General features: G+C 49.4%; 7 protein-coding genes across 10 annotated transcripts in view; 2 read left to right on the top strand and 5 right to left on the bottom strand.

The window, feature by feature from the left end:
* LOC120898387 (G protein-activated inward rectifier potassium channel 3-like) overlaps nucleotides 1-3,111 on the bottom strand; it is a 68,586-nt gene extending 65,475 nt beyond the window's left edge. For all 4 annotated transcript variants that reach the window (XR_005738657.1, XR_005738658.1, XM_040304186.1 and 1 more), the window contains exon 1: nucleotides 2,107-3,111. The gene's annotated coding sequence lies outside the window, so the exon portion shown is untranslated. The remainder of the gene's footprint in view (nucleotides 1-2,106) is intronic.
* Nucleotides 3,112-4,493: 1,382 nt separating this feature from the next.
* On the bottom strand, nucleotides 4,494-9,091 carry LOC120894991 (cysteine-rich hydrophobic domain-containing protein 2). The gene is made up of 3 exons (XM_040297925.1): nucleotides 7,819-9,091; nucleotides 6,460-6,670; nucleotides 4,494-6,371 (listed from the first exon to the last, which is right to left on the bottom strand). The coding sequence occupies exons 1-3, from the start codon at nucleotides 7,938-7,940 to the stop codon at nucleotides 6,204-6,206; spliced, it is 501 nt and encodes a 166-aa protein (XP_040153859.1). The 5' UTR covers nucleotides 7,941-9,091; the 3' UTR covers nucleotides 4,494-6,203.
* A 2,105-nt stretch (nucleotides 9,092-11,196) lies between these two features.
* On the top strand, nucleotides 11,197-12,477 carry LOC120894782 (short coiled-coil protein homolog). The gene is made up of 2 exons (XM_040297590.1): nucleotides 11,197-11,393; nucleotides 11,479-12,477. The coding sequence occupies exons 1-2, from the start codon at nucleotides 11,342-11,344 to the stop codon at nucleotides 11,820-11,822; spliced, it is 396 nt and encodes a 131-aa protein (XP_040153524.1). The 5' UTR covers nucleotides 11,197-11,341; the 3' UTR covers nucleotides 11,823-12,477.
* On the bottom strand, nucleotides 12,411-14,143 carry LOC120894779 (probable asparagine--tRNA ligase, mitochondrial). The gene is made up of 2 exons (XM_040297587.1): nucleotides 13,931-14,143; nucleotides 12,411-13,828 (listed from the first exon to the last, which is right to left on the bottom strand). The coding sequence occupies exons 1-2, from the start codon at nucleotides 14,045-14,047 to the stop codon at nucleotides 12,521-12,523; spliced, it is 1,425 nt and encodes a 474-aa protein (XP_040153521.1). The 5' UTR covers nucleotides 14,048-14,143; the 3' UTR covers nucleotides 12,411-12,520.
* Nucleotides 14,144-14,235: 92 nt separating this feature from the next.
* Nucleotides 14,236-15,914, top strand: LOC120894780. The gene is made up of 2 exons (XM_040297588.1): nucleotides 14,236-14,758; nucleotides 14,828-15,914. The coding sequence occupies exons 1-2, from the start codon at nucleotides 14,490-14,492 to the stop codon at nucleotides 15,153-15,155; spliced, it is 597 nt and encodes a 198-aa protein (XP_040153522.1). The 5' UTR covers nucleotides 14,236-14,489; the 3' UTR covers nucleotides 15,156-15,914.
* LOC120894781 (40S ribosomal protein S15) lies at nucleotides 15,280-15,926 on the bottom strand. The gene has a single exon (XM_040297589.1). It carries the CDS (start codon nucleotides 15,803-15,805, stop codon nucleotides 15,356-15,358), a length of 450 nt encoding a protein of 149 aa, XP_040153523.1. The 5' UTR covers nucleotides 15,806-15,926; the 3' UTR covers nucleotides 15,280-15,355.
* An 859-nt stretch (nucleotides 15,927-16,785) lies between these two features.
* LOC120897005 (importin subunit alpha-3) lies at nucleotides 16,786-26,281 on the bottom strand. The gene is made up of 5 exons (XM_040301579.1): nucleotides 24,130-26,281; nucleotides 22,180-23,061; nucleotides 21,760-22,086; nucleotides 21,490-21,666; nucleotides 16,786-21,409 (listed from the first exon to the last, which is right to left on the bottom strand). Exons 1-5 carry the CDS (start codon nucleotides 24,196-24,198, stop codon nucleotides 21,308-21,310), a joined length of 1,557 nt encoding a protein of 518 aa, XP_040157513.1. The 5' UTR covers nucleotides 24,199-26,281; the 3' UTR covers nucleotides 16,786-21,307.
* Nucleotides 26,282-26,476: the final 195 nt, after the last annotated feature.

The raw sequence follows: 26,476 nt of genomic DNA, 5'->3' as shown, positions 1-26,476 counted from the left end.
AAATCCTTCAGCCCACACGGCAGGTCCACACTCTCTGCAGGCGCGTGTGGTGCCACATTACGCCTCTTGTTACCAAATCAACATTTTCGGCCATAACTGGATAGGATTACATTTATCTCTATTTGCTTTCTGGGGCTTTGGGGCCTGCCCCTGTGCAAAACCTTAGCACAGCCCCGCTCTCCCCGGCGGAATGGAATTTTCCTTACCTTGAGAACGCGTTATTTTGTTGCAGTGTTGATGAGGGGATTTGTTTCTTTTTGCTTTACTTTGCATGAAACTGGACCTTCCTCGTGTATTTTGGGGAAACTGAAACGTCCCTAAGCAGTGGCGTGTGCAACTTAATATCTTATCACGTGTTCGATTTTGCTCAAAACACCAATTGGATGAAAGACCTGCGGTCCCCAAAACCTCTCTGTGAGCCACAACAACTACATTAGTGTGGACATAAATTACCCCTTTTTTAAACATTGAGGAATTCTGAGGGTTCTGAGTGTTCCGAAACCCAGTCGGAAAGGGGATGCAGATAATGACGAAGCGAGCAACGATTAAGCGGAGTAATTTTAACCATATTTTCGAAGCTGACAACACCCAACAAATGGAACGGCTCACACGTCGTCATTGACGTACTTTGGAGACGTTAACATAAACAAAGACCTGCACAGCAAGGGGTCGGAAATCAAGTGACGAGACGGAGTGCGCTCATTTCTAAAACTTGCCATCCAATGGCAAGGGACTTTCGGCTTCAAATCTTATCGTGGTTAAAGTGACCGTTTGGCGTTTTATTATGTCCGGCCTCACATTCCACGGTTGTTCCAAGCTGTGCAGGTTCCCACTTCCACTCCATTACGGCGTCGACAAATCTCGTGCGAAAATAAATACACCAGCAATACACTAATAATAAGCTTAAGCACAAGGGCTGCAGCTTCCAGCGTTGGTGCTAAACCAACAGTCAACAAGTGCCAGGCAATGGAGAAGAGATAGTCCCAAAACCATGCCTAATTCTTCAAACCTAAGATTATTTGGACAGATAGCGGAAAGTGAGCTGACGTCCATTGTCCACCTCCCCCCAAACCAGTGTCACACCCCACAGGAGACACTTTATGTTGCGCCGTGTGTCAGGCCGCATGACAAGATAATCCCCGTGGCGGATGAGACGAGGCGCGTCCTTTGCGTGAGCGCGTTTTAACGTCCACGGGCTGGATACTGCCGGAATCCGGCCGGTGCTCAAAATTAATATCACTTAAGCAGCACACGGATGGGGCAGATGAAGACGGCGCAGCGTTTAAGCACATCTCGTGACCCACCATCATCAAGACAATGACGAGCTATCCACCCACCCCATTGGCGATGGACCTCTCCACCCTGGGGATAAGAGGATGCAGCTGATAGCATGAGCACAGAAATGCTCTTAATTTATTGAAATCGTTAGCGGTGACGTCCGCGCTAGGCGGAGGTGTTTCTAAACCTTGAACCAAATGGGCCACTGTTGCGGCGAGGAGTCGTTCCCAAAAAAGATCGTGCACGCACATTAAACGCACAAATCAGAGCATTAAACTGATGCCAGATTGTTTCGACTCTGCCGCTTCATCCGCCGATACAGGAAACGGCCGCTCTTACGCACGGTGCGAAAAGTGCATACGTGGGGATGGGGATGGGAGGAAGGCAACCAGTTTGATGCAGCTTGTAACATGCATTTCCTCAAGGTTAGCGAGACCGAAAGCGAGACATGCGCATGAACGAGCCGCCGTTGCGTTACATTGCGAATCCGTTACACCCGCCGTGACTGTGCTGGCACTGACCCACTACTACACAAGCTGGGCACTCGATCGTACCGAGCTGGTGCGAGAGATTATCTCACATTACACCGGGCCCAGAGGGTCGTTGCACTGAACAACTCAGGTTGCTCGCTCATATTTACCTGGATTGCGTACAAAAAAAAAACCTTTGGAAGATTTTCGCTAAACTCAAGGAGGATTTGTCACGTGTTCTTTCAACGCAAACACTGAAACAGCTGATTGGCACAGTTCATCGCAGTAGCCATGTTTGATGGTCTATTCTGAGTGTGTGTGTGTGTGTGTGTGTGTGTGTGTGTGTTTGCATACTAACCTTGAAAGGGAAGTCGTCTGCTGCTGCTGCTCCTGTTTCGATGTACACCTGGCGCGATTTATACTACCATTTCCCCGTCGATCTTCCTCCGATGCTGCTTTTCGATCGCTCACCAACAACAAGAGCGGGTGGAGCAATATGACATCACTTTAGAGCTGTTCACTTCCCATTCACTTCCCATGCAAACATAAAACCACAACTGACACCATGGGCCCGCGTGCACGTCGAACGCCTACTCGGATGCCAGAACAGAACTTTATCCCCCTTCAGACTTCAGAGGGTGTTATTCCACCTTTAGACCGATTGCTCCCAGTACTCTACTTGGGTAATGGCTTAGGTATTCGTCCGTTTGTGTCACGTACTAAATTACCCGGAATTTCCAAGCGAAGGAACGGTTTTGCACGTGGGATTTTCCTGCAATACGCTCTCATCAAAAGCTCCCCGAGACTGAGGATTTTGCGGGGAATTTGCTTGAATTTACACTGTCACTGACGCACACAAAACAAACGAAAGTGAATGACTACTGCGGAAGTTGGCACACCGACCGACCGACCTGCGATCCTGCTCAGGGTCCACGGATCCTTGCCCTCTAATACTCACACTCACACAAACACACACACACACACAAACACACGCGGAAATAGTGTCGAACGCCGCCGCAAACGTTTGTCAGAGGCCCAGACGGCAAGGATAATTGCAAAGCTGCCAGGAGAAGCGTAGTCGCAACACTGAACCGCCTGCGGGTTGCGAATGTGTGCGCGTGCGCAACAAAACCCGCTCACAAAACCCCTTCCTTCCCCACACACACACACGAATGGTGGTGCGAATGTGTGCAGGAATTGCGTACACGCGTTCCGGCTGCGATCGCGAACGCGCGAGAGTTTCGGTCAGCACAAGCGCGCGGCACCACAGAGCGAGTAGAACGTTTGCGCGAGTGCGCGCGCGGAACAGACACGACGGGCGTAATGGCAATAGCGCGCGCAATCGTTCGCGTCGGACGGTTTACTGACTGATTCCTGCCAACCGCAACGCAAGAAGACAGACGACAACAAAACGGCCAGCCGCCGTCGCCCGAACACTTCCGCCCGAGCCCCCCGCCGCGTGGTACCGCGTGCTTTAATGGTCGGCGTCGTCCGTCACCGACCGTGGCTTTGTACGACCACCATACACACACACAGACACACATAAACTCACCGAGCAAAGATTGAGAGGGTTGCAATCATTTTTTTTTCGTTACACACACATGTGGGACCCGTATGTTGTGCGAAACACAGCGCGAGATGTAACCCGCGCGCACACACGCGCTACTTGACTGTGGTAGACCCCCGGCGCGAAAGCATAGAACTAACTGCTGCTGCTGCTGCTGTTGCTCCTCCACCCCATCATTTTCTTTCTGCATAAATAGGCAAGGTTAATTAGTTTTTAATGCAAGCAAACATTACGTGGCAGCCACGTGGTGTCGCATGACATTAAAATGGCAACATTGCTAATTGCAAATCCTTTTGATACAAAAGATGCCGTGAACATTCCAATATCTCATCAGCACCTTTTTTAATAACGATCAGCTGTCGAAGGAAGAAACCCTACTGCAAGGACCTAAACACACGCACACACACGCACGCATACATCGACAAGCAAACGTTCAAACGCACTACACTCGCTCTCGGTTGCCTTGGTAGCGGCTATCGCATTTCACACAAACACGTGCTCCGTGCGTCCGTGCAAATCCCACTGCAAACTGTTCCACTTGCGCAAAAGACAACCACCGCTGCTGACTGCAACGTTAACAGACGCTGATGCTACTACCGAAAGAAAAGGTGATTTGCCGATGACGCATCAGGTCATCATCACCAGCTGCTGCTGCCAAGGGGAACGACGGCGTCAAGGTGCGCAATGTTGTCTGCACTGTCGTCTAGAGCGAATGTCGCCAGCCCGAGAAACCCAACGCAATGTGCACACAGCGCGTTGTGGAGTGGAGAAAGTGGTGCGATGACAGAACAAGCCCTATCGCGCGACCCTTCCCTTTTCCATCCTGTATCCGGGGTCCTATTGGGGTTCCTGGTGCAACACACACACACACACACACACACGAAACAAGCCCAAAAGAAAGGGGGTTAGAAACAGGGCGCTTCACTGCACCGCATTCAATCAAATAATAGCGTAGCAAAACAAAAGGGTCACACCGTACTATGGCGTGACGAGCGTCCACCCCACGAAAAGTATGTAAAATGGTGCACCTTGCGCTAGAATTTCGCCCGTTTGCACTTCCTTTGGAGCGTTGTTCCCTACTTCCCATACACACGCACACACACACATTCGCTCTTGTTCCCATTTTAATCGACCGACCCACCGTTCGGGCCCGTACATACAAAACGCAAGTGGCAGAGTTTTCATTTTTGAAACATTTTATTCCGCACGGTTTCGGTGTTTTGTAACTGCATTGTACTGCTTGTCTCAGCCTTTCATCCCCACCCTGTGTGTTCGCTACAGTTTCTCGATGAAATAACAATCGGTCCCAGCGCGCATGAAAGGGGATTACAATAGACTTTCCTCTAGCCACGCTGGGTTGTTCGTAACTCTATGCTGTATAAAAAGGCTAACACTACTTGGGTTGTTCTCAGCACACCCACCCACCCCCCACACGGATTCACCTGTCTGAATGTAGCTTCTTCTGCTACGCACCTGCCTACACGCGCACGTATTTGTCCTGTTTTTTTTTTTGTGCCCGTCGCGTTCGGTCGTCTGCGCTGCGTTTCCGAGCAGCAACGTCGGGCTGCGAACTGCGCGAGCTCCATATATGTTCCGTGTTTTGTTTTTAGCTGTGCGTCTCAAAAGCAATTCATTCTAATCTGTACATCCTTCACCATCCTGCCGTTGGAAGGGAAAATAGCAAAGCAAACGCTTTCTTTTAGGCACAAAGCATCAAAACCAATCATCTTTACCAACCAATCATCTTTCTCTTTACCAAACGTTAGCAAAAAAGTATAAAGCAACAGAAGAAGAGGGTAACGAAGCAGTGAAATAGACAACGTTACATGTGTGGGGTCTCCGGGGTGCATACTTTTGGGGCTACACTACCCTATTATTCCGTCCTACTTGCTGCGGATGGCACATGCGACCGACGGGAGATGGTGCCTGACGGACCTGGTTTGAATAATGTCATACACGAAACGAAATCTACACTCTCCCTACACTTGCCCTGTCCGTCTGTATTGTTTAGTTTGCTTTAACGCTCCCCAAGCACTCCGTGTTTTGCTAATACTTCATCTGCTTCTGGGCTTTTTGTTCTCGTAGTTTCTTGTTTGTTTATGTTCCCCCAATTCTCGCAAGCGCCATGACATGATAAACAGTTTCCGACTTCGTCACTAATCGTACGGCGGCTGCTTACAAACCCTCTCTATTCACAAACTCACTATACACTATACAAACGCTAAACGTTCTTACGATTATTAATTATATTAGTATTGCGACCTGTGCTGTCTGCATGTTTAGTTTTGTTACACGCTGTCGCCTGGCCTGGCGCCTCTCTTAGCACAGCCCGGCACCAACCTGATGCGCCGTTTTGATGGGTTGCTTGCTGATTTTGCCTGTCTTGTAATGTAATGGTTATTTTAACACAATAAAATAGAACCAGCTAATTAGAAGGTCTGTTTACATGTTGCGCCCGGTTACGTTACAGTGCCCTGGGCACACTCGGCTTTGTTTGCAATCGGCCAAAACAGAAACAGATACTAACGCTTGCCCACAAGTGGATATGGTTGACTATCGGAGTTATTCTCGAAATCTGCTTCACTCGCCTGAAGCGCCCGTACCGCGGGACCGATGGGATGGAGGATGTGTTTATGATTATGTAAAATATGATACTTTTCTCCTATTATTAAACCATATGCTACGAATAGTTAGATCAACGATACAGCCAGAGCAGCAAGCGAGCCGTTCGCGGCGATACACTATCACCAGCGCACACTAGCCCGCATCCACTCTTCGCAGCTGGTAGCTTGTTTTTTGTTCCTTGCATCACACACACCGTCGTGGATCTCCCCCCCAGAGGGCCAGAGAAATTGAACGCAAAAGCAAAGCCGTATTTCGGGGGCCGCCTAGTCCGGCCGATAGATTGGCGTTTTCGGTATGAATTCTATTAGCAGCACGTACTCCATCATCGAGTTGGAGTCGCATTGCTGTTTGCTGAGGCGCCAGTGCAATCCGAGCTTGTGGTAAAGGTGACTGTTTTCCCACTCGAGCAGTTTGTTTAGCGTATGCTGCGTCTACGAAGGATGAAAATGACATGGTTAGCAGCCGGTTCAATTTGGATTTGGACGTCAACGGGAGATGCCGTCCCGATCGGATGCTTACCCTCTTACTTAAACATATCACAGGCCATAGAGAACATCCTAAGGTGCAGCAGCAGCAAACGCAACCACAGAACAGCCACTTTACGTTGACGGGGAGCGTCTTTTTCAGCACCGCGTTGATCCGCAGCACGGTCGCTTTGAACTCTTCCGGGGCAACGCGCGAAACCAGACCGGCTGGAAACTGCACGTTGAATCGATTGCTTAAGCCAAACCTGAAAAAAAACCAACGAACGAAGAGATTGTTATTTCGATGCAGAATCATTCAAAAGCTGCCCTTCCCAAGGGGAGACACATGGGGAATGGGGGGTACTTATTGATAAATTTGTTTCATTCATTCCGAGCCGTCCGTGGCAGAATCAATGTTTTCTCTCTTGGTCGAAAGGGGACGATTAGCAAGAAAAGCATCGTTTATTTACGTACGCTAGCCGTTGTTTAGGTTGGATCTTCATCGCCTTGTACTTCGGTGGTCAGTGGATGAGGCCGCGAGCGGGCAACGTACGGCAGGGGATGCCCTCGGAAAAGTCTAAATTCATCGCGCGCGCGTTAGGCGATACAAACGTCCGTCCGAGCAATCGCACAACAACAAAAAAACAAACGGTGGCCGATATTTGCGTTAGCGCAATTACAGCGCAATCCGATCCTCTCCCTCTGTTTGTGCATCCGTGAAATATCAACGAAAGCGGGGCCACGTATGATGGGCAATTTCAGCGCGTGGGCGGGTTGAGAAAAGGGAGTGAAAGTAGCGCAAAGAACAGCGCTTCATTAAAATGCGATCTCAGCAGACCCTGAGCGGAAAAAAACGGACGGTGGCGAAAATCAATCGAAACGTCAGTAGGCGCTCCGCGGCACCTGTGCTCTTGTGTTTGTTTTTGTCGCTCGCGGTCCGGTTGCTTCCGTTGCCCGTTTGGTGCCACGCTCCGGCACGCTCTCGATAAATTCAGCTGCGATTTAACTTTCGCCTTTCATCACCAGACTGGCATGGCCATGTTTGGCGTAGTGTGGCGGGCACTCGTCATGCGTATCTTTTTTTTGTTTGCGCTTTTCTCTCTTTCTCTGCCGCTCAGCTGGTGGCAGCCAGCAACAGACGACGACGACGACGACGCTCCGTGTATTGTGTAACTTGGCACACAACAACAACAAAAACAACAACAAAATGAAATCGAAACGCAAACCCAACGGAGCGACCCGAATTGAGCGGCAGAGAAAACGCACCGAAATGCGGATCGATTGTGTAAGCACCGAACCGATGACGGCCACATGCACAAAGCTGGCTGTGAGATATGTATATCGACGGTCGAAGCCGTTCTAGCAGGCGCTATGTGCTGGATTCTCGAATCCAGTTCCTCCCTACCGTACTTACACTGTCATATTGCCAGCCCCGCGGATTACAATCGGATCCGGAACCATCTGCACGTGCGCCTCCTCCAGGTTTTCCTCGGACAGCTCCTGCTCCTCGTAGATTGCGTCAAAATCGGCCATCATGATGGTGTGCTGGCTGGCTGGCTGGCTAGATCTCTGCAAAGGGCGCCTTTGGTGCTGCACCGTGTCTCTCGTGTGGTGCAATCGTAGCGTAGCAGGCGCTGGGGATGTTTGAGCCGTGCCGAGCTCACACGCACACACACACACTGGCTCGCTCTTGCTCTGTAAGATCCGCACCTTTGTGTCGGTCCGTTCTTGACCGAGAATTGCGTGCTGTATCTCTGTCGGACACAAACCTCACGCACTCTCACGCACCCCGTCCTTCGGCTGCCCTCAACTCTTTGCAGCGTAAACAAAAGCGGCGTATGCAAACAAAGAGATTCCGCACCCACCGTCACAGCGTGCCATGCCTTCCGACACCGTCAATGTCCGCAGCGTTCGGGGCTGCCCTCATCAAAACCAGCGCCCGATTCCCGTATCGAACCGTCGTCCCCGTCCCCGGGGAACGGGAATGACCGCGCAGCACACTCACGCCTGCCTACACACACTGTGCACTGGACTTTGGAGCAAAACGCCTACCAGCAGTGCCAGCAAACAGCGCAAATCATCATCTTCCCCGCGGAGAACGTGTGCGCCCGCCGATGCACCGCGACTGCATCGAGTTTGCATACGATTAACACGCACTAACACGCAACGCACACTAGAAAGGCATTTTCCCTAACCGAAGCACCCTCGTCCCTCCAAGGGAACCACAGTGTGTCCTCTAGTGGGGAAGCAGGGCACAGATTTCTCTTCGGCCCGGACTGGTAATAATACGTAATAGGCACGGCTGCCCTACAGGCCTTTTCAAAGAGTTTCGCCCTTCTCTCTGCCCTTCTCTCGCGCACCACGATCGACAATTAGCAATCGAACGGAAGGGAACGAGAAAAAAAGCACACGCACACACACACTCGCGCGCGCAACTGTCTTCTGGCTGTCGGACGGCTGGCTGGCTGGCTGCTCGTTTCCAAGATCCTTCCTCCTATCTGCGATGCACTTTTAGCTCGCTGCGAACGGATTCACACTGCAGACGGAGCGAGTTCTTCGCACGATAGCACCACTGGCCTTGATCCACTGCCTGGCTCACGGCGATGTTGCATTGGCTCGCGCGAAGAAACGAAAACACACACAGCAGATTATGTGCAGTGCAGTTATGGGGGTTCCCTTTGTTTTGCCCCCGTTGACAACAATCTGCTCCTTCGGCCAGAGTGACCAGAAATACCGATTTATCTGTATTCCTACCAATTTTTTATATGCCTACCGATGCACAGATGACCGCCCTAAAACTACCGATTTTCCATTTATCCTACCGAAAATCACAGATATTTGATTTTTCAGTCGTTTCAGCTTAATCTGTGGCGCTTGGATTGCTGTTTCAAGGATTGCTAACCTCATTTGTTACTTATCGCGCTGATGCACGTTTGTTTGCCTGGCACTTTTTATTTTTCTCCGTTAAAATGTTATGTTCATAATACAATAGAACGTCGATTATCCGGGGACGGATTAACCGGCGGGCGGCTTAACCGTGCGCATAAATCTGACAGCTGTTCATACGTACGGCGAAAGTTTGCAGCGATAATCAATTGGGTAACCAGTTTCTTGTGCAGCTCGGTAGTATCTAGGGGTATTTTCGAAATCCATTTTTGTTCATGAAATTTTGGTGAACTTACAGTTATTGATTAAAATAATATTCTACTAACGATTAATAGATTGATTCTAGGTGAATTAATAATAAAACTAGTGAATTTCATATGTTTTATATGCGTTCGACATTTCTTGGACCATTATCCGTGCAAATCGATTAACCGGAAACCGTCCGGTCCTGAGCTGCCCGGATAATCGACGCTCTACTGTAAGTAGAAAATGTCAGTTGCGTGGATTCCGAGAATTTTTCGTCAAAGAAAATCATTTAAATTTGAATTTGAATCTCGCTGTCCGCGGTTTAAGCTCACCTGACAGAAAAAGAGAATTAAATTTTCAGTCGAGGGGTAGGTACAAACACACGGTGGGGTTCCGGCCCAAGATCGGATCCGAAGTCCGTTGTTTTGGGCTGAAAATTAAAAATGGCGGATGGAGCGCCTTCACGGAGAGAATGCGCTCTATTGCATGCCTTTAAAATGCACGAGGCAGAGCGCCACCCAAGTAACAAAATCGACATGCTTTCTCATTCTACCCAATAGATCAGTAAACCTGAGAGAGCGAGAAAGCATGTCGATTTTGTCGCTTGGGCAGTGAGTGCCACTGAAAAGAACGCTCGCTCGCGCTGTTTCATTGTATTTTCCTCAGAAATTGAAGAAAATGAAGAAGAAATTGATCGTTAAAATAATTGATTAAATTTAAATGGTTGCGTTCTCAACAGTGCTCCTGCCGAAATCTGCCAATATAATCTGGCCACACTGGTCCGCAGGTCAGGCGAGCTTTTTGGGGGATCTTCAAAATTTTTTTAAGCGGTCGGGTAGAGCCACGAGAAAAAGAACTTGCCACCACTGAGAAAAATAATGTGCATCTTAGTTCTTCTTTGGCTTAGAATTCCCAGTACAATTTTCACATCGACACTTCAGAAAGACCTTCATTTGTGTAGCCGCTGAACCAAATCTAATCCATATCTTAAATAAAGGATGCATATTCTCGTGAGATGGAACTTTCATTTTGCGCATTAGCCCCCCCCACCCCATCCCACTTAACACTTCTTTCGCTTTTAATTTTTTTAACTCAGTTAAGTTTTGAGTTTTAACCAAGGTGTTATAAATGACAAGGTTAAGTTGTTCAGAGCAAAATGACATTTCTCGACTTGACATTTCTCTTCCGGGGGCTCCGGTATAAAAATCGGGGAGGGCTGGTGATGGGTAATGAAATTTGTATGCAGAGATTGACAGATGTCCCCCACAATGTCGCCCAGCAAAATGGATAAAAATCAACCTTCTAAATATATTATCCTTGGTTTTAACCTACCGAAAACTACCGATAAAATTTTGATGCGCCTACCGAAAACCGCCAAAATAATCTGGCCACACTGCCTTCGGCGAGCTGCCGCTTGACAGCTGTCAGTGCCCGTCCTACGCAAGCAAAAAGGGGAACTTGGGAAAGATTCGTTGCGTTCGGTAGAAATTTATGTGCGTTAGTCGTCTCATAAGCGTCTAAATTAATGAAATTATTATAAAAGCTTGAAAAAACAACCAGACCACATAAAAGCTTGTAAAATGTTTAATTTCCCTTTTTTGCTCAAAAAGCAATTCCACGAAAGCTGTCAAATCCACCGTATGGTCGATAGCTGTCAGTGGAACATTATCATCCAACCTGCGCTACGTCCACTTTTCCACTAGCTTCGTTTTGTTTTGGTATTAGAAAGGATCGAAGAAAATTCTTTCCCGTGGTTCTCCAGTTTTCCAGCGTTTCGAAGCAATTTTTCCACCATTGATCTTGCCATGTCACTCAAATCGCAGGACGACATTCCGCTGGCGGATGACGATTTAGAAGGTAATGGACGGGATAAAAAAAACCCTTCCCACCCCAACACCAAGCCAAATCATTTGTTTTCTCCCATTTCCTTCCCGATGCGCAGTCATCATCAACGATGACGAAAGCTCCAAGTACATGTGCAATGGGCGATCGCTCGACTCGATTGCCAGCTCGTACACGAACGGCAACTCCAGCCCGCAGCAGTTCCTGGAAAACGAAAGCCCCGACGCGGACGAGCAGGAGGAGAAGGCCCGTCTCATCGCCCAGGTGCTCGAGCTGCAGAACACGCTGGACGACCTGTCCCAGCGGGTGGACAGCGTGAAGGAGGAGAATCTCAAGCTGCGCTCCGAGAACCAGGTGCTCGGCCAGTACATCGAGAATCTGATGTCCGCCTCGTCGGTGTTCCAGTCGACCACGCCGAACAATGTGCAGAACAAGAAGAAGTAATCGGGCTTGGCGGGGTAGCGCTCCGTTCCGTTCCCCTCCCAACAAGAAAGCTTCGCTGCTGTGACAAACGCGATCCACTTTGAAGCCAAAGATATTCCACGAGTGCTGCTGTTGCTGTAATCATGTTTGTAGAATGCCAAGACACGCCAACGCCGTACCCAGAGCTGTGGGTCGCTGCATGGGGGATCTGAATCCGGCACCGGCTAGAGCAAGGGACTTTGAATTAATATTTACGCTTTAACCTGCGTTCGAGGGGCTCTTTGGGGGCCATCGACCACATGACCACGCCTTTGCCTAGAACAAACCGTGTACCGGGTGTAGCATTCGACTGTTGTTAGTGTGTTGACTGATGAGCGCCCATTACATTAGGCCTTTTACGTGTTTCTTTTGCATCGTTTATTTACCGACACGCCGGTAAAGTCGCGCAGTGCATTCCGAAGAGGGTAGTAACCTTAAGCTTAAGTTTTTGTTTTTTTAGTAATTCACCCTGGTATTATCACTGCGCTCCTCCTCCACTCCTCATGTAACATTAAGAGTGGCAGAAGTTATTTGAACGCTTACAAAATAACACGTCACGAACAATTGGAATACTCCTCTCCACATGGAACTATATTTATTTCGTACATCAAATAAATTGTAAACTCACAACGCATAACGCTGGGGAGCCTTCCGAGACTAGACTACCACTTGCCACTCCACTACATCACACAGTTGTGCGCCCACCGGGGAAACGGTATCACATCCTTCACGTTGTGAACGTTCAGTAGCCACGCCAGGTATCGCTCGAATCCCATCCCGAAGCCGGCCGTCGTGACGCTTCCGAATTTGCGCAACTCCAAGTACCACTGCAGGACGTCCGCGTTCGGCAGCTTGCGCCGCAAACGATCGTAACTATCCTCACGCACACTGCCGCCCACCAGTTCGCCGACGTGCGGGACGAGCAGATCGAGCGCGTCGACCAGGGAAGGATTTTGCGCATTTTCTCGCATATAGAACGACTTGATTTCCTTCGGCCAGAGACACACAAACACCGGACTCTGGCAGTGCTCGACGAGGAACAGTTCCTGCTCCTTATTAATGCCCTCCTCCCGCCGTACGGGAGACTTCAGTTTCGCCTCGTTCGCCTGCAGTATGTGCATCGCTTCGTCGTACGTTAGCCGCGGGAATGGTTTATCGATCCATCGGAAGCAGTCCTCGAGCTGGCCACCACCGTCCTGGCTGTTCGATTTTCTCACCACGCTTAGGTCTGCCGCACTGCGATCAATTACACTCTTGGTGACGCTTTTCAACATATCTTCCACCCGGTGCGTTAGCTCGTCCAGCGTGCCCATGAACGCTTCCTCCAGCTCCAGCATGTAGAACTCGGACAGGTGAATGTTGGACTTGCAGTTCTCCGCCCGGAACGTTGGCCCGAACGTGTACACCTTGTCCAAACCGTGCGTCATCGCTTCCAGGTGCAGCTGGCCGGAAACCGTCAGGAAGGTGGCTCTATCGAAGTAGGCGTGTTCGAGGGGAACGTTTTCCTTCGCCATGCCTTTCAGCAGCTGTTCGTTCAGCGGCTTCACCAGGAACGCTTCGCCGGCACCTTCGCAGTCATTTGACGTTAGCACGGGCGTGTGAATCTGGACAAAGCCCCCCCGCTGCAGGTACTCGTTGAACGCGCGCGTTGCCTCGTGCCGCACCCGGAACGTCGATGCCATGGAGTTTACGCGGGAGCGCAAATGCAGATGATTGCGGATGTACTCGGGCGGGTACGATTTCTTCGGGTAGAACGGGTAACCCTCGGTCAGGGGACATTTGCCCACCTCGGTCAGGGTGTCCACGTGCAGCTCAAGCTGGTTCTTTGGCGAGGCTACGAGGACTCCGCACGCATCGACCGAACAGCCGTACGCAGTGTCGATGGCTTTCTCCTTGTTGATCACGAGCTGGAAGTTTTGCGGACCCGAACCGTCGTTTATGTCCACGAACAGATTGCCCTTCATGTTCCGGATCGATTTGACCCATCCCTAAAAGCAGAAGAAACAGTCTTAGCGCGCCGGCTCTTGTTGCACAACCTCCCCGATGCGGTTGGTTGTTGGTCCATTCGGTCGATTTTCTCTTCCCCGTACTTTAACGTTCACTTTATTGCCCGGTTTACAGTTGTCCGGCGAAAGATCCTTTATTCGGTAATAGTGGTAACTGCGGGACGAGAATCGCAGGATTGCACGGCAACACAGCAAAGCCATCGGTGGTGTAGTCTGTGTGCTAACTTTTATTTATTATTTGCTGTTTTGAATCGAAATCATGTGTTTTCTCGGAAAACGTCAAGCCGGCGCAGAAATGTCAAAGTAAGTCCTCGGCGAAAATAAATCGTTACAAAAACTGATACGCACTGTTCCTGGTTCGCAATTATTTTCCACCCCTAAATTCAAAATGTGATTTTCAAAAAAAACAACGAAACATACCGCTGGATAGAGGAGAAGCAGCACCATTGACCATGAGTTTCCAATGTTACCCCCGAAGCTTTTCTTTCGTTCCCCGCAGCCCTGACGGCCCTGACCGCATTGCCGTTGCCATATCGACACAGTTGATTGGGAGTTCCATGGAAACCAACGTGTCCCCGCGGGGGTTTGTTTACGCAGAACCTTAGTCTTGAATTTTCCACCGTCCCAAATAACCGTTTCGCAAATGCTAACCAAGAAGGAAAAGCTGCTCATCCGTCCGTGGCAGATGCAGCGCTACATTAACCACCGGATCAAGGTGGTAACGGCCATGCCGGCCATCGATTTTCATCCCCCGCCGGAGCGAATCCACATCGCCCAGAAGCTGAAGAAGCAGCAGAAGGAGCTGGAACGCAAGGAGAAGATCGAGCAGGAAAACATTCGCCTACTGCAGCGTCTCGGGGCGATCATGAGCAAGAAGCGGCTTGATAACATCTGGACCTACACCCGACCAAAGTAAGCAATGCCCACCCCAATCCGAAATACAATTTTGATACAATGTTTACGACAATACTCCTCTCCCAGCTTTCTTCGGCGTGAGAACATCTACCCCATCCGTCCAAAGACTACTCCCTCGGACGCTTCCTCCGGCTATCGTCGAGCGTCGTCCGCCAAACCATCGATGGGTGGTGGAAACCTTTCCTCCAACGCCACCGTGTCACCGCTGACGGGCTGGACCAAATCGATCCGCTGCAGTGCCTGCAGTGCGCCGGCCCGTGCGGCCATCCAGCTGAACCAGATCGCCCCGGAGGGTCGCATCCCGTGGGCTCCGCAGCGCAAAACCACCAACCGGAAGTTGCTGCAGGAGGCTGAAACGGAACAGCACGAATGTTGTCGATTCTGCTGCTGCTAGAGTTAGTTGTTTCGCATTACTTTCCGAGCACGGACTCCACCACCACCCACTGCGCCCTGTGTGCTGTTGTGTGACCAAATATGTAGCTGCACCACAAAAAGAAAGCAAGAGCGCGTGGAAGAGATTTGTTTACAATCGGGCTTGTATTTTCATCACTCTTTTCCGACGGAAAATAAACACCACACCACCACACTCGCACTTCACTTCAGTGGAATAAAACGGGAGCTGTGGGTAGCACCGATACCGGGGCGACCGTGCTTGACCGGCTTGTAGGTCATCGAGAACTCGCCCAGATAGTGGCCGATCATGTCCGGCCGGATTTCCGTCTGGTTGAACGTCTTGCCGTTGTACACACCGACGGTGGAGCCGACCATCTCCGGCACGATGATCATGTTACGCAGATGCGTCTTCACGCAGGCCGGCTTCTCGTTCGGGGGCGTGTTCTTCTTGGCCAGGCGCAGCTTCTTGATGAGGGCCTGCGGCTTCCTGCGCTGTCCGCGCTTGAAGCGCCGCTTGGCCCGGCTGTGCATCAGCTCCACCAGCGCCTCCTGCTTCATGTCCAGCAGCTGGTCCAGGTCCACGCCGCGGTACGTGAATTTACGGAAGGTACGCTTCTTCTTGGTTCCATCCTCCGGTGCTTGGTCGGCCATGGTTGCGGTTTCGGGATCGATCCACAGATCAGCGGGTCCCAAATTTATCGGAAAATCGCGAGATTTACACGGCGCTACGTCGTCTTGCGAGCAAGAGCGGGTTGAAAAAGAGCATCTGTCAAACGAGCGGATGCAGAACTCACTTCCGTGAGCGCCTCCACGCGTTCTGCGCCTCTGCGTTTCTGCTGAGCGACTGGTGTGCGTTTGTGAACGCGTTTCTTGCTTTTGCTGCATGGGCAGCAAGTAGCTGTTTTGCCCAGCTTGCAGCAGTTTAAATTTTCCGTTAAAGTGTTATTTTTTGGAAGAAATTTGGAACTACATAACACTTGTACCATAAGTTGAAAATGTACATAATGTTTTAAAGAACTTTTGACACAAAAGTAAAAAAAAAACTGTTTGTATACAATTAACTGAAAACTTTGGATATAACACGACAAATTGTAGGTAATAGAGTGGTAATCGCACGTGGCACATCAATATGCAATCCACCGAGATTTGACTAAATGGAACACGTGGAGTATAAAATGCTGAAAAATACAGACTTCAGTAAATTAGTACTGAACTGAGGCAAACCAAAATTACTTTTGGTGGCCGCGGTATAGTATTTTGGAATGCATTGGATTGGCCAAATGATCAAAACAGATCAAATTGCTTCACTTGAACTTCATATCTTCTAGAACGTTTGAAGACATTTCAACAAAACTTTTCGGATAATCATTGCGCGTTTCCTTTCCACACTTACCTACGATTATTCTTCTTATGTCGGTCAAGGCTTGCTGCTGCTGCCTACCACTATTAGTGGACGTGGCTTTCAATGATTACACATAACAGGATAGTCAGTGGGACGGGGGCACGGATTGAACCCATGACAGGCATGTTGGTAAGTCGTACGAGTTGACAACTGTACTACTAGACCAACACTAGACTCACCCACGATTGGATCACGGAAACAACTCAGAACAGAAAGTAAACACCCAATGTTAATGATTTGTATCAAGTCAATTCTGTTATTCTTTTCATATCTCACCAAGGACACAGAAATGAAACAAATGTTTAAGCTTACACTTTTCGCTATGGAGTTTTCCTGCTTTTCCCCGTCACTCTCTCTCTCTCTGTGTATGGTTGCAGATGATGTTAACGTCCTGTGAAATACTATTATTTCGAGTCCCTTTTCTGGTTCGTTGATAGAGATAAAAAATAATCTGTTGCTTTCAGCTGTAATGTCCGTTTGTCTCGAGTGCGAGTGTTTCTGCTTTTGCTTTTTTTTGACCGTATTGGATTTACACAATTTTTGTTTTTCGATATCCGACATCTCTTTACATCCCAATTCTCAGCCCCCCCCCCCACAATTTCTTCCTCCTGGAATAAATGGTACATGTTTGTCCTTCTCCCCCTCTCTCTCTCTACCTCTCTTTTTGTGTAGTTTTTTTTTGTGTGGCTCTTATGTGTGTATATATAAAGAATTTTTACAGATTTGAATCCCTGCGCGCTGGACAATAAAAGGGAAGGAGTTCGTACGTTCCGTAATCCCTAATTCCGGTTCTCCGGTGCACCATCATCTTTGTTGTAGTAGAGATAGCAACCCGCAACTCCTCCCCCCTCTCATTACCAACTTCCAAATTTGGCAGGTACAGGGGAGGTTGCGCACAGTTTGCTTAAAGGAAGGAGGAGAGAAACAAAAAAACAACGTAATGTGCGCGCCTCCATATAGTAAGCCCTCTTTTCTCGTCTAGAGAGCCCTTCCTCCTCCATCTAAACACGCGGTTTGGCAAGAGGCAAATATGTGTTGTAAAACATCATCATCATGTACATAGGGCGGCTGGCTCTCCGGACACGGCAACAACGTCTCTGGGTGTGCTTCCTCGGTGGACTGGCAATACAAAAAAAAAAAAAAACAAGACCACAAATGCCAGATCCAGTGTCCTACGCGGGGTGCCGAGAGTGCACGCTTCCGACGAGCCCTGCCCCCGAATTCATCACTGGCGTATTTTTTTATGCCTTGGCCGTAGGCTGATCTCCACTGCATCTTCACCCTTATTTCTTCCTCCTCTTCTTCTTTTGTTAAAGCTTAAACTGAATGCGGCGCGCTCTGCACACGGTGCAACACCGATCGCCAACAATGCACTTTCGACGCGATCCCGAAAGTGCATCATCATCGTCATCTCCTCTCAATGCAAAGAGGATTGACAGAGAGTGAGGAAACGCGGGCACATCATGCTCCCGCGAAGAGGGAACCGCTTTCCTATATGGCTCCCGTATCCGCGTAGTAGGTAGTAGGTAGGATTTACCTCAAATCAGACTTTCTGAACCGCTGCTTCGTTTCGGCAACGTATTTTACAGCGCGCATTGTATTAAATTCTCTTTAGTATTCTCTTTGCCTCTCTTTTTCTCTCTCTCTTGCTCCTTCTGTCCCTCTACGTTTGGGAAGGGGAAGAGGGCGGAGGTGCACAGTACCCTTTAAGTGTGCATGCAAAACTCTCGCCCGCTCTTCCACGCGTCCCCCAAAAAGCTCTATGTATCGTTCCGTTTAGTTTTTCTAGTAAGTCGTAGAAAATAAATTACTTTTACACGTGTTGCAATCGCGCGGACCCCCAGCGCATTGCGCTCTACTATATCTGCTGCCGCACCCAAAACCCCCGCTCCTATCAGGGAGGGGTGGTGTGGTGGTGGCCTGCGAGCGTGTGGCATGTGGCAGCGCCGCAGAAACGACGTCAATTAAAAAGAAAAAGATACTATGTTACAAAAATATCAATATGTCTACTAATGCGAGCGCAAAGGCAACAATACGCACCGCATTTTCCCCCCATCGATCGATCGTCCCTTGCGTGTTGTCGCTTCTACTCATCGGGCACAAAAGTTGCTTAAAAGGTTTTCGATGAGTAGCAGCAAGTTCCTCATTCTCTCACACCCTACTCCTCCTCCTCCTTCTCCTCACAACAACGACACTTCTAGTAGCAGAAAGTGTTCTCGTGATCACAAAACAACGGAAGCCTCACTTTGATAGTGCTCCATATCATGTTTCTAATAGCTCTACTTTCGCTTTGCCCTTTTACCCTTTTGCCCTTTGCGGGTGGTTGGTGAAGTGATTTTCTAAAAGTTTCCTATTTCTCTCACTCTCCTTTACACAATGCGCTTAATTAATTCACATGGTTTCCCTCACACAGCCCGATCCCGATCGCACACCACACGATCATGATAATGATGGTGATCCTTCTCCTGTCCGACCAACGGCCTTTCAGCGGGTGACAACACGCACGGGTGTACACGCCGCGATTATTTTATATTTAAAAAAAATGCCAGCATTCATTACATTTGCGCCCCACTGTGCCCTGTTTTTACACCTATAACTGACGCACAAACTGTCCGCAGGCTGCGAGCAGTCTGTGTGGCAATGTACATATACATACGCAAACGGACGCGGGGAGGGTTGGAGTACCGCACACAGTGTCCTAGGACAGAGTTCGGTTCACATTTCCCCTCTCCCGGCAATTAATAACACACATAAAAGAGGTGAAAACGAAAAATTAGTTCATATTCAAATTCAACAGCTACTACCACACCTCCGGCCGAACATTGCTTTCGACTCCAAAAACAGATAGGAAGGAGGAGATAGTTCTCGTTTGCTTTGCTTTGTTTTGTTTTGTTTTGTATTGTTCTTGCGTCAAGGGATCTATTTACAGCGGTCTGGAAAGCCTCTGATAAGTGGCCGCGCCTTCCACAAAGAATCACAACGATTGCTATCGTGGGCCATTTTAGGTATCTTGCACATAGATGCATCCCAATGCGCACATCTTGTAGCATTGGGTGTTCATGTAGCGTTTAGTTTTGGTTTGCGTGTTTGCGTGGTGTTGTTGTGTTGATGTTGTCCTGCCTTTTTTGTTTAGTGTTGTTGTACCTTTTTATCCCCAGGATTTGCTCCTATAGCTTCATTCACCTATAATGTCCTCATTTTTTTGCGGGTAAAACTGAACAGGTGGTTGTGCACGGAGTGTGTCCCGCTTTTTTTTAAAAAATAGAATCGAATATACGTTCCCGCTAAGAGAGGCCATTTTTCGCATCATGACGATCAGGTGTCACACATAGACCTCAACTAACCAAACCGACAGATAGACGACGGTTCCTGTCTCTAGATGCCTTTGCCCGATACCTATATACGGTTGCCTCCTATGACACAGCGTCGTATGATCTCGTGCTGGAAAATTGTTTAATGATCTGACTCCCTTCCAACCTCACCACTCCCTAGCTCTCCCTAGCTCTCTCTCTTTCTGTGCTAACTTCCGGATTCTTAGTAAATATATTAGAAAGATACATTGACATTGCTTCTGGTTTTGTGATACTTTCTATCTCTTCGCATTCGTCCTGCTACCATGCTTTAGCGCTAGCGGCGTCGGTGAATAGTGTCCGGCCGCTGCGACGCTACTGCTGTCACAGACTGTGGATCGGTCAGTGGTCGTCGGGTAAGAGGATACGTACGAATAAGTCATCAGTCCTTGAATTCCAATAAATATCGATATTTATGTCGGTTGCAGAGTTCCAGGGTTTTCTGTTAGCCGAACCACACCACCAAAAGTGTATGTGAGTGTGTGTGTTTGTTTGTTTACAATGAAGTTCACATTCATTGCTTATGCAGCAGATAGTTCTCTCTGGGAGTTAACAATGAATTTTAACGTGAAATTAGTCCAAAACAAAAGTTCTCTATACAAGTACACTATCTATCTTCTGGTTGGCTTGTAACCAGTAACGCACAAGCTGAAGGTTAGGCATATCCTGCTAACCGGACATTTTGATGATGGGATGTTCAATATACTTCGCGGTAGGAAATTAACTAAATACGTCAACAAAACTACGGGTTTTGGTCCTAAATCATAAATCATCCTCTTTTGCGGTGACCCATCATCATCATCTTCATCATCTCGAGCTACATTACCCTAAAACACGCTCTTGGTTACGAGTGGAGTTACCTTTTCGTAGAAAACACAAATGGAAGTTAACATCGTTGATGATGATCAGCCCGATATCGGGCTGCCGTTCCGACCGCACTAGGACACAGGCTTGTTTATGCAGAGCATTGTACAATCCCTACTGTTTCCACCAAAATCATTTGCTGGTGAAGATGATATTGTCAAAATAAGTGATTACAAGAACAGGACGATTCTCGCTCATTTGTCCCTAACAAAGAATTTCTTTGATGCTGCTGCTGTTTTGCTATTTCTGCTGTTGTTGGGAGATAGCCGAGCAGATTAAAATTTACCATATAAATGCTCCTCTCTTTCTTCTCAGCGATGCTGCAGTCGTGCAAAAGCAAGTCCTAAAAGTTGTGTGTTCGTATTCGGAGTCTGCTGTGACGTACTGGTGGTGTGTCTCTTGCTCGCGGCGAGCGAAACAAACACCACCTCAATGGTTGCTGACGTTCGCTAAAGTATCCGTGTCTTGTAGTATTCGTGAATCTGATGTGCGATTGCAGAATCCCGTTCCCATTCCTTCGTGATTCTGTTCCGTAGCTTAGAAGTTGAACCCGTCGCGGGGAATGTTCGGATTCTGGTTGAACTGGAACGCGTTCTCGTCAGCTGCCGGTCTAAGGTCTTCCAGGACTGCTTCGTCAACCTGTAAACGGACGCCAAACCATACCCACAACATTGAATTACATTTTCACTCACAAAAGAGCGTCCTCATTTGCTACTTACATCGTCCGAAAAGAACTGCTCAATGATGTCATACGCGAGCTTGTAAATTTCGACATTTTCGTGATTCTGCAAAACTTCAATCTTCGACACACCGTCGCATTCCTCGATCAGATTCGCAACGTGCTCTGCGTGTGGGCCGGCCAGTTTCAGCATGTTGTTAATACCATCCAATACAACCTGAAAACATGTACACACACACACACAAACGTGCACGCATTAATTAATATGGTCAATGATTAAATGGCTTAATTCGTTCGGGGGTACACATACATTGATCACTTGACAGTCCTGGCACATTAGCAAATCGCAGAACGGCGGCACGGCACCGTCGTTGATCAGCTGCGCCACCTGTTCGCGGTTGCCGCTGATCGTCAGGTTGCTGATCGCCCAGGCTGCCTCCTTCTGCGTATGGAAGTCGCCGTGCTTCAGATTTTCGATCACCTTCGGCAGCAGACCGGCATCGATGACGGCCTGCACTTGCGATTGATTTCCGGCCGTTATGTTCGACAGGAACCATACTGCCTCCTTGCGGATCTTGTCCTTACTGTGCGTCAGCAGTTTGGGGAAGTGCGACAGTGCGTCACAGTTCAGCACGACCTAAGGACAGGGAGACGGATACGTTCAATATAAGTTATCGTGTTGTGAGTGTGACCATTCCAGCCCACCACTATCACTCCACCATTTTGTTACCTGTGTCTGATCGTCCGAGCCGGTGACGATGTTACCGACTGCACGAAGCGCGGCCGTCTGTACCTTAACCTCGACGTGCGATAGCAGCGGGATCAGCTTCGGCACCACGCCGCTGTCGATCACGAGCTGAATCTGCTCGTTGCCCCCGTCGGTCAGATAGCTCAGCGCCCACACCGTGTCGACCAGGATGTTGATGTCCGTGTGATGGATCAGCATGTTCAGCGCCGGCAGAATCTCGAGAATCGTGGCGGCCGGTGGCGGCGGATCCTTGTTGCGGCACAGGTTCACGATCACCCAGGTGACGTTGCGCAGGAAGGGGATCGGAATTTCCGGCTGGATGAAGGACAGCAGCGGCTGCACCACGCCCAGCTTAATCACGTAGTCGCGCAGGCTCGGCCCGTCGCCGATGATGTTGCCCAGGGCCCACACCGCCTGCTCGCACACGTTCGGGGCCGGCGAGTTGAGCAGGCGCAGGAACAGCGGGACGGCCCCGGCCCGCACCACCTGGTTCGTCTGTGCGGCCGTGCCGGATGCGATGTTGGTGAGCGCCCAGGCCGCCTCGAACTGCAGCACCTGGTTGTCGTCCTGCTCGAGACAATTGACTAAGATCGGGAGAATGCCGCTGTCGATGAGATTGTTAATCGGAGGATTGCGGTCCGACGACAACAGGCGACGGGCGGCCTGCACCGCCGCCAGCTGGCCCTCTTTGTCACTGCTGTTGCCGGCCTTCTCGACCAGCTTCTTCAGGTTCGACTGTAGTGTGTAGTCCTCCTCGTCGGTCGATTCTGTGGTCTGAGGAACGTTGCGTCGCTTGAGGATCGTCTCTTCGCGTTTGTTTTTGCGCAGCTCCACCGTAACCTCCGTTCGTCGCCGACGCATTTCCTGCGGAGTTATTGTTGCTAGGTTAGTACTGTTGTTTGCATCCATCACCACTGGTCCCAGGTGTTATTGCTATCCTTGCTACAACTGGAAGGTACCCACTGGTGGAAAAAGAAGCAAACCCCTGTCTACCAATGGATGCTACGATTGGGCAGGTGCTGTTTCCCCGTCAAAAGGTCAACAATGTTCCAAATAACTATGGCACATCATGGCAACAGCCGACCACCATCCATCCAACCATCCATATCCCAGGATGACCTCGGGGCGCAGCTTTAGAAAATCGCATCGCAGCAGCAGAGAGGTTCGACGCAACTACCATCCAACACAATCGTAAAAATAAACATACACGCATAGCATACGTCCGGCGGCACTACCCCCATCGCCACCTTCCCGCCCCCTCCCTCCAACAACCCAGAATAGCAGTGGCCGGCCCACCACACCATCAAATAATTCACGGCGCAACACACACGTCGCGCTCGCTGGCACATTTATGATTACGCGACCGAGCCGATTCATCATCGCCACGGGGCCGCCGCCGTCGTCGGGAGAGGCAGTCGTGCACACATCCATGTCCGCCGTACCTTTCGCCACACAAAAGAAGGAACACCACATTGCTCTCCTCCGCACACTCTCTCGTCGCTGTAGCGGATTGACGTTTCAGTACAAAGGAAATCAGCGGGGACGGAAGCGTCGCGGCGGTGAAGTAGCGAGTGGATCAATCGAGGAGGAACGAACTGCAGAACATTCTCGGCCTTATCGTCCGCCGTCGGCCTATCATGTCGGCCTTTCAAGCACAAAATTTGCAATCCTCCGGCATCGGCGTCGGAAACAATTCTTCCGGCGGAAAGATCATCTTTCCAAGCGCACAACCTCGTGTGTGTCGCGCTCTCGGTCAGAAACGGAAACGTAATTCACTGACACACAGTAGGCGGGAGCGGGGGGGCGGAAGAACGGAGAGCCGAGAGATAATTATTTTCACCATTTTCAACCTGCACACTGCCACCCCGTGGATTGGAACCCGTCCCACTACCTCCCCCACCCGCTTATCCCACTACCGGAGCACATACTTACATCCTGGTCCTTTCCTTTGTTTTTAAAACCCTGCATACGGTTTTTCGACTGGGAATCTATCGACGCCATTTTCGTACGGTGAGGCAAAACTTCTGGGAGTTGAACAAAACGTGCTGTGTGCTGTGTGTGCGGCCCTGACTCACACTCTCGCTTGCACTGCCTAGCGCGCACTCTTTCACACTGTCACAATTTTCGCGCTCCCTTCGCTCACTCTCTCGCTCTCGCTCGCGCTCTCGGCACCGACGGGCAGCAATGGAAAGAAACTGCGAAATCCGAATGGCAGATGGCGAGGTACGAACGCGTGTGCCGTGCTGAACGCGGTTCGCGTTAAACGGCTTTCGATGCTGAGCGTGCTCGTCAGCGCACGGAAACACTTGCGGCTGCACAGTCTGCAGGATTCGTCACGAAATATGCACGATTTGCTTTTCACCTGGCTTGGAGCAAAAACCTTGCCTGCTCGCACAATATTTGATGGGAAGTAATCAAGGTGTATAAATAGAGGGCAGGTTGTATCGCGACGGGGCACTTTGACAGTTGGTTTATTTGACGTGTGAAGGTGCGAACGCTGTCATGTTGTTTCTCATCGTTTTTTTTTTGTTTATTCGATAATGTTGGTTTGATTAGAAGAAATTGATGAAAGATTAACTATTCACGTTCTTTTAAACACAACAATCAAGGGAAGGAACTTTGCAAAGTCTCATTTTGAAAGTGTTAATCAATGCACCTTGATGATGATTGCAATACATTTCTCTGTGATTTGTAAACAAGCTTTTGTAACGACCAAGCGTTTTACGGTTGGCGGAAGGTTAATTGGCCGTTTTAATAAGATTTAGCACAATTCGGAAGAGCACACAAATAATTATACGCAGAAGTCAGTGGCTTACGTCTGTTCAGTTCAATGTCGCGCCAAGAAGAGAGCTTTATTCTATGACAGTTCATCTAGCACACCGGGTGCTCCAGCGGTCAAAGTATAATGCGTTTATACCGCTGCGTTCGGGGTTCGGGTTGAGTGCACAGTGGGCGATATTAGTCCGGACGTTACAGCTCGGCTATCCTGAACAATAAATTGCCCTCAATTTCCTAATCACTGGACTCGGTCCAACGTCGCAACTTATTCGCTTCTAGAACCCCATCGTAGGGTAGTTGTGTGAGTTGACATCCTTCTACATCGCGTACCACGTACCTATCATGGGGCAACACTTTATGGATGACGTAAGGTCCCCTGAATTTAGGATTGAGCTTCTTATTACCACTATCGGTCGTATCAGAGTAACGTATAGCCACTAAGTCACCTTCCTTATAGCACTGCGGTGGTTTGTGCTTTTTGCTAAAGTATTCCTCATTCTTCCGTTGAGACTCTTCTATGTTTTCTAACGCTTTATCCCGAATGGCTTCTAAGTCCCTAGAGGCTCGATCAAATTTCTCATCCAGGTATTCGGCTAACTCGTCTGGAACTTTACCACGTTGCTCAACACCAAAGAGTAGGACAGAGGGGCAGAAGTTCGTAGATGTGTGGACGGTATTGTTTAAAGCGTATTCGGCTGACCGCAACTTGGATACCCAATCGGTCTGGTCTGGAGCATCAGATAGTTTGCACAAGCGGGAGCCGGTGTCGTCGCTGAGGTGGTAGGCGGCGGCGCCGCACGGGGGGAACGAGCGACCGGCTCGATGGGGGCATAAAGCTGTCGGAGTTGTGTGACGGTAGCGGTATCCGGCACGTCGACGCCGGCCTCGATAAGCGCCCGACGAAGTTCTTTTTTCCTCAGCATGATGGAAAATGGCGTTGTGTCATACACACACGTACAAAGGTACACACGGATACAGGCTGGTTAGGCGGCTTGCAGGCGGTTTTGTAGGCGATTTTTGTTGGTAATCCCACTTCTGAGATGTAACGACCAAGCGTTTTACGGTTGGCGGAAGGTTAATTGGCCGTTTTAATAAGATTTAGCACAATTCGGAAGAGCACACAAATAATTATACGCAGAAGTCAGTGGCTTACGTCTGTTCAGTTCAATGTCGCGCCAAGAAGAGAGCTTTATTCTATGACAGTTCATCTAGCACACCGGGTGCTCCAGCGGTCAAAGTATAATGCGTTTATACCGCTGCGTTCGGGGTTCGGGTTGAGTGCACAGTGGGCGATATTAGTCCGGACGTTACACTTTCCTTTGCTGGGCAAACCGACTTTCGGGACTTTCTATTATTATGCGTGAAGAGAAGCAAAATTGTGCTCAAATGAATGTAAATTCAACTTGTTTTTTTTGTTTGGCGGTATGTTGAGCGAGAGATTTCTCAATTTCATCAACATTGATTTCCCACATGTCATTCGTCGTGTCCTGACCGAAACGCC

The sequence above is a fragment of the Anopheles arabiensis genome, chromosome 2, assembly GCF_016920715.1.
Source record: "Anopheles arabiensis isolate DONGOLA chromosome 2, AaraD3, whole genome shotgun sequence".
In the NCBI taxonomy this organism is placed as follows: Eukaryota; Metazoa; Arthropoda; class Insecta; order Diptera; family Culicidae; genus Anopheles; species Anopheles arabiensis.
This window is presented reverse-complemented; position numbering and strand designations above follow the sequence as displayed.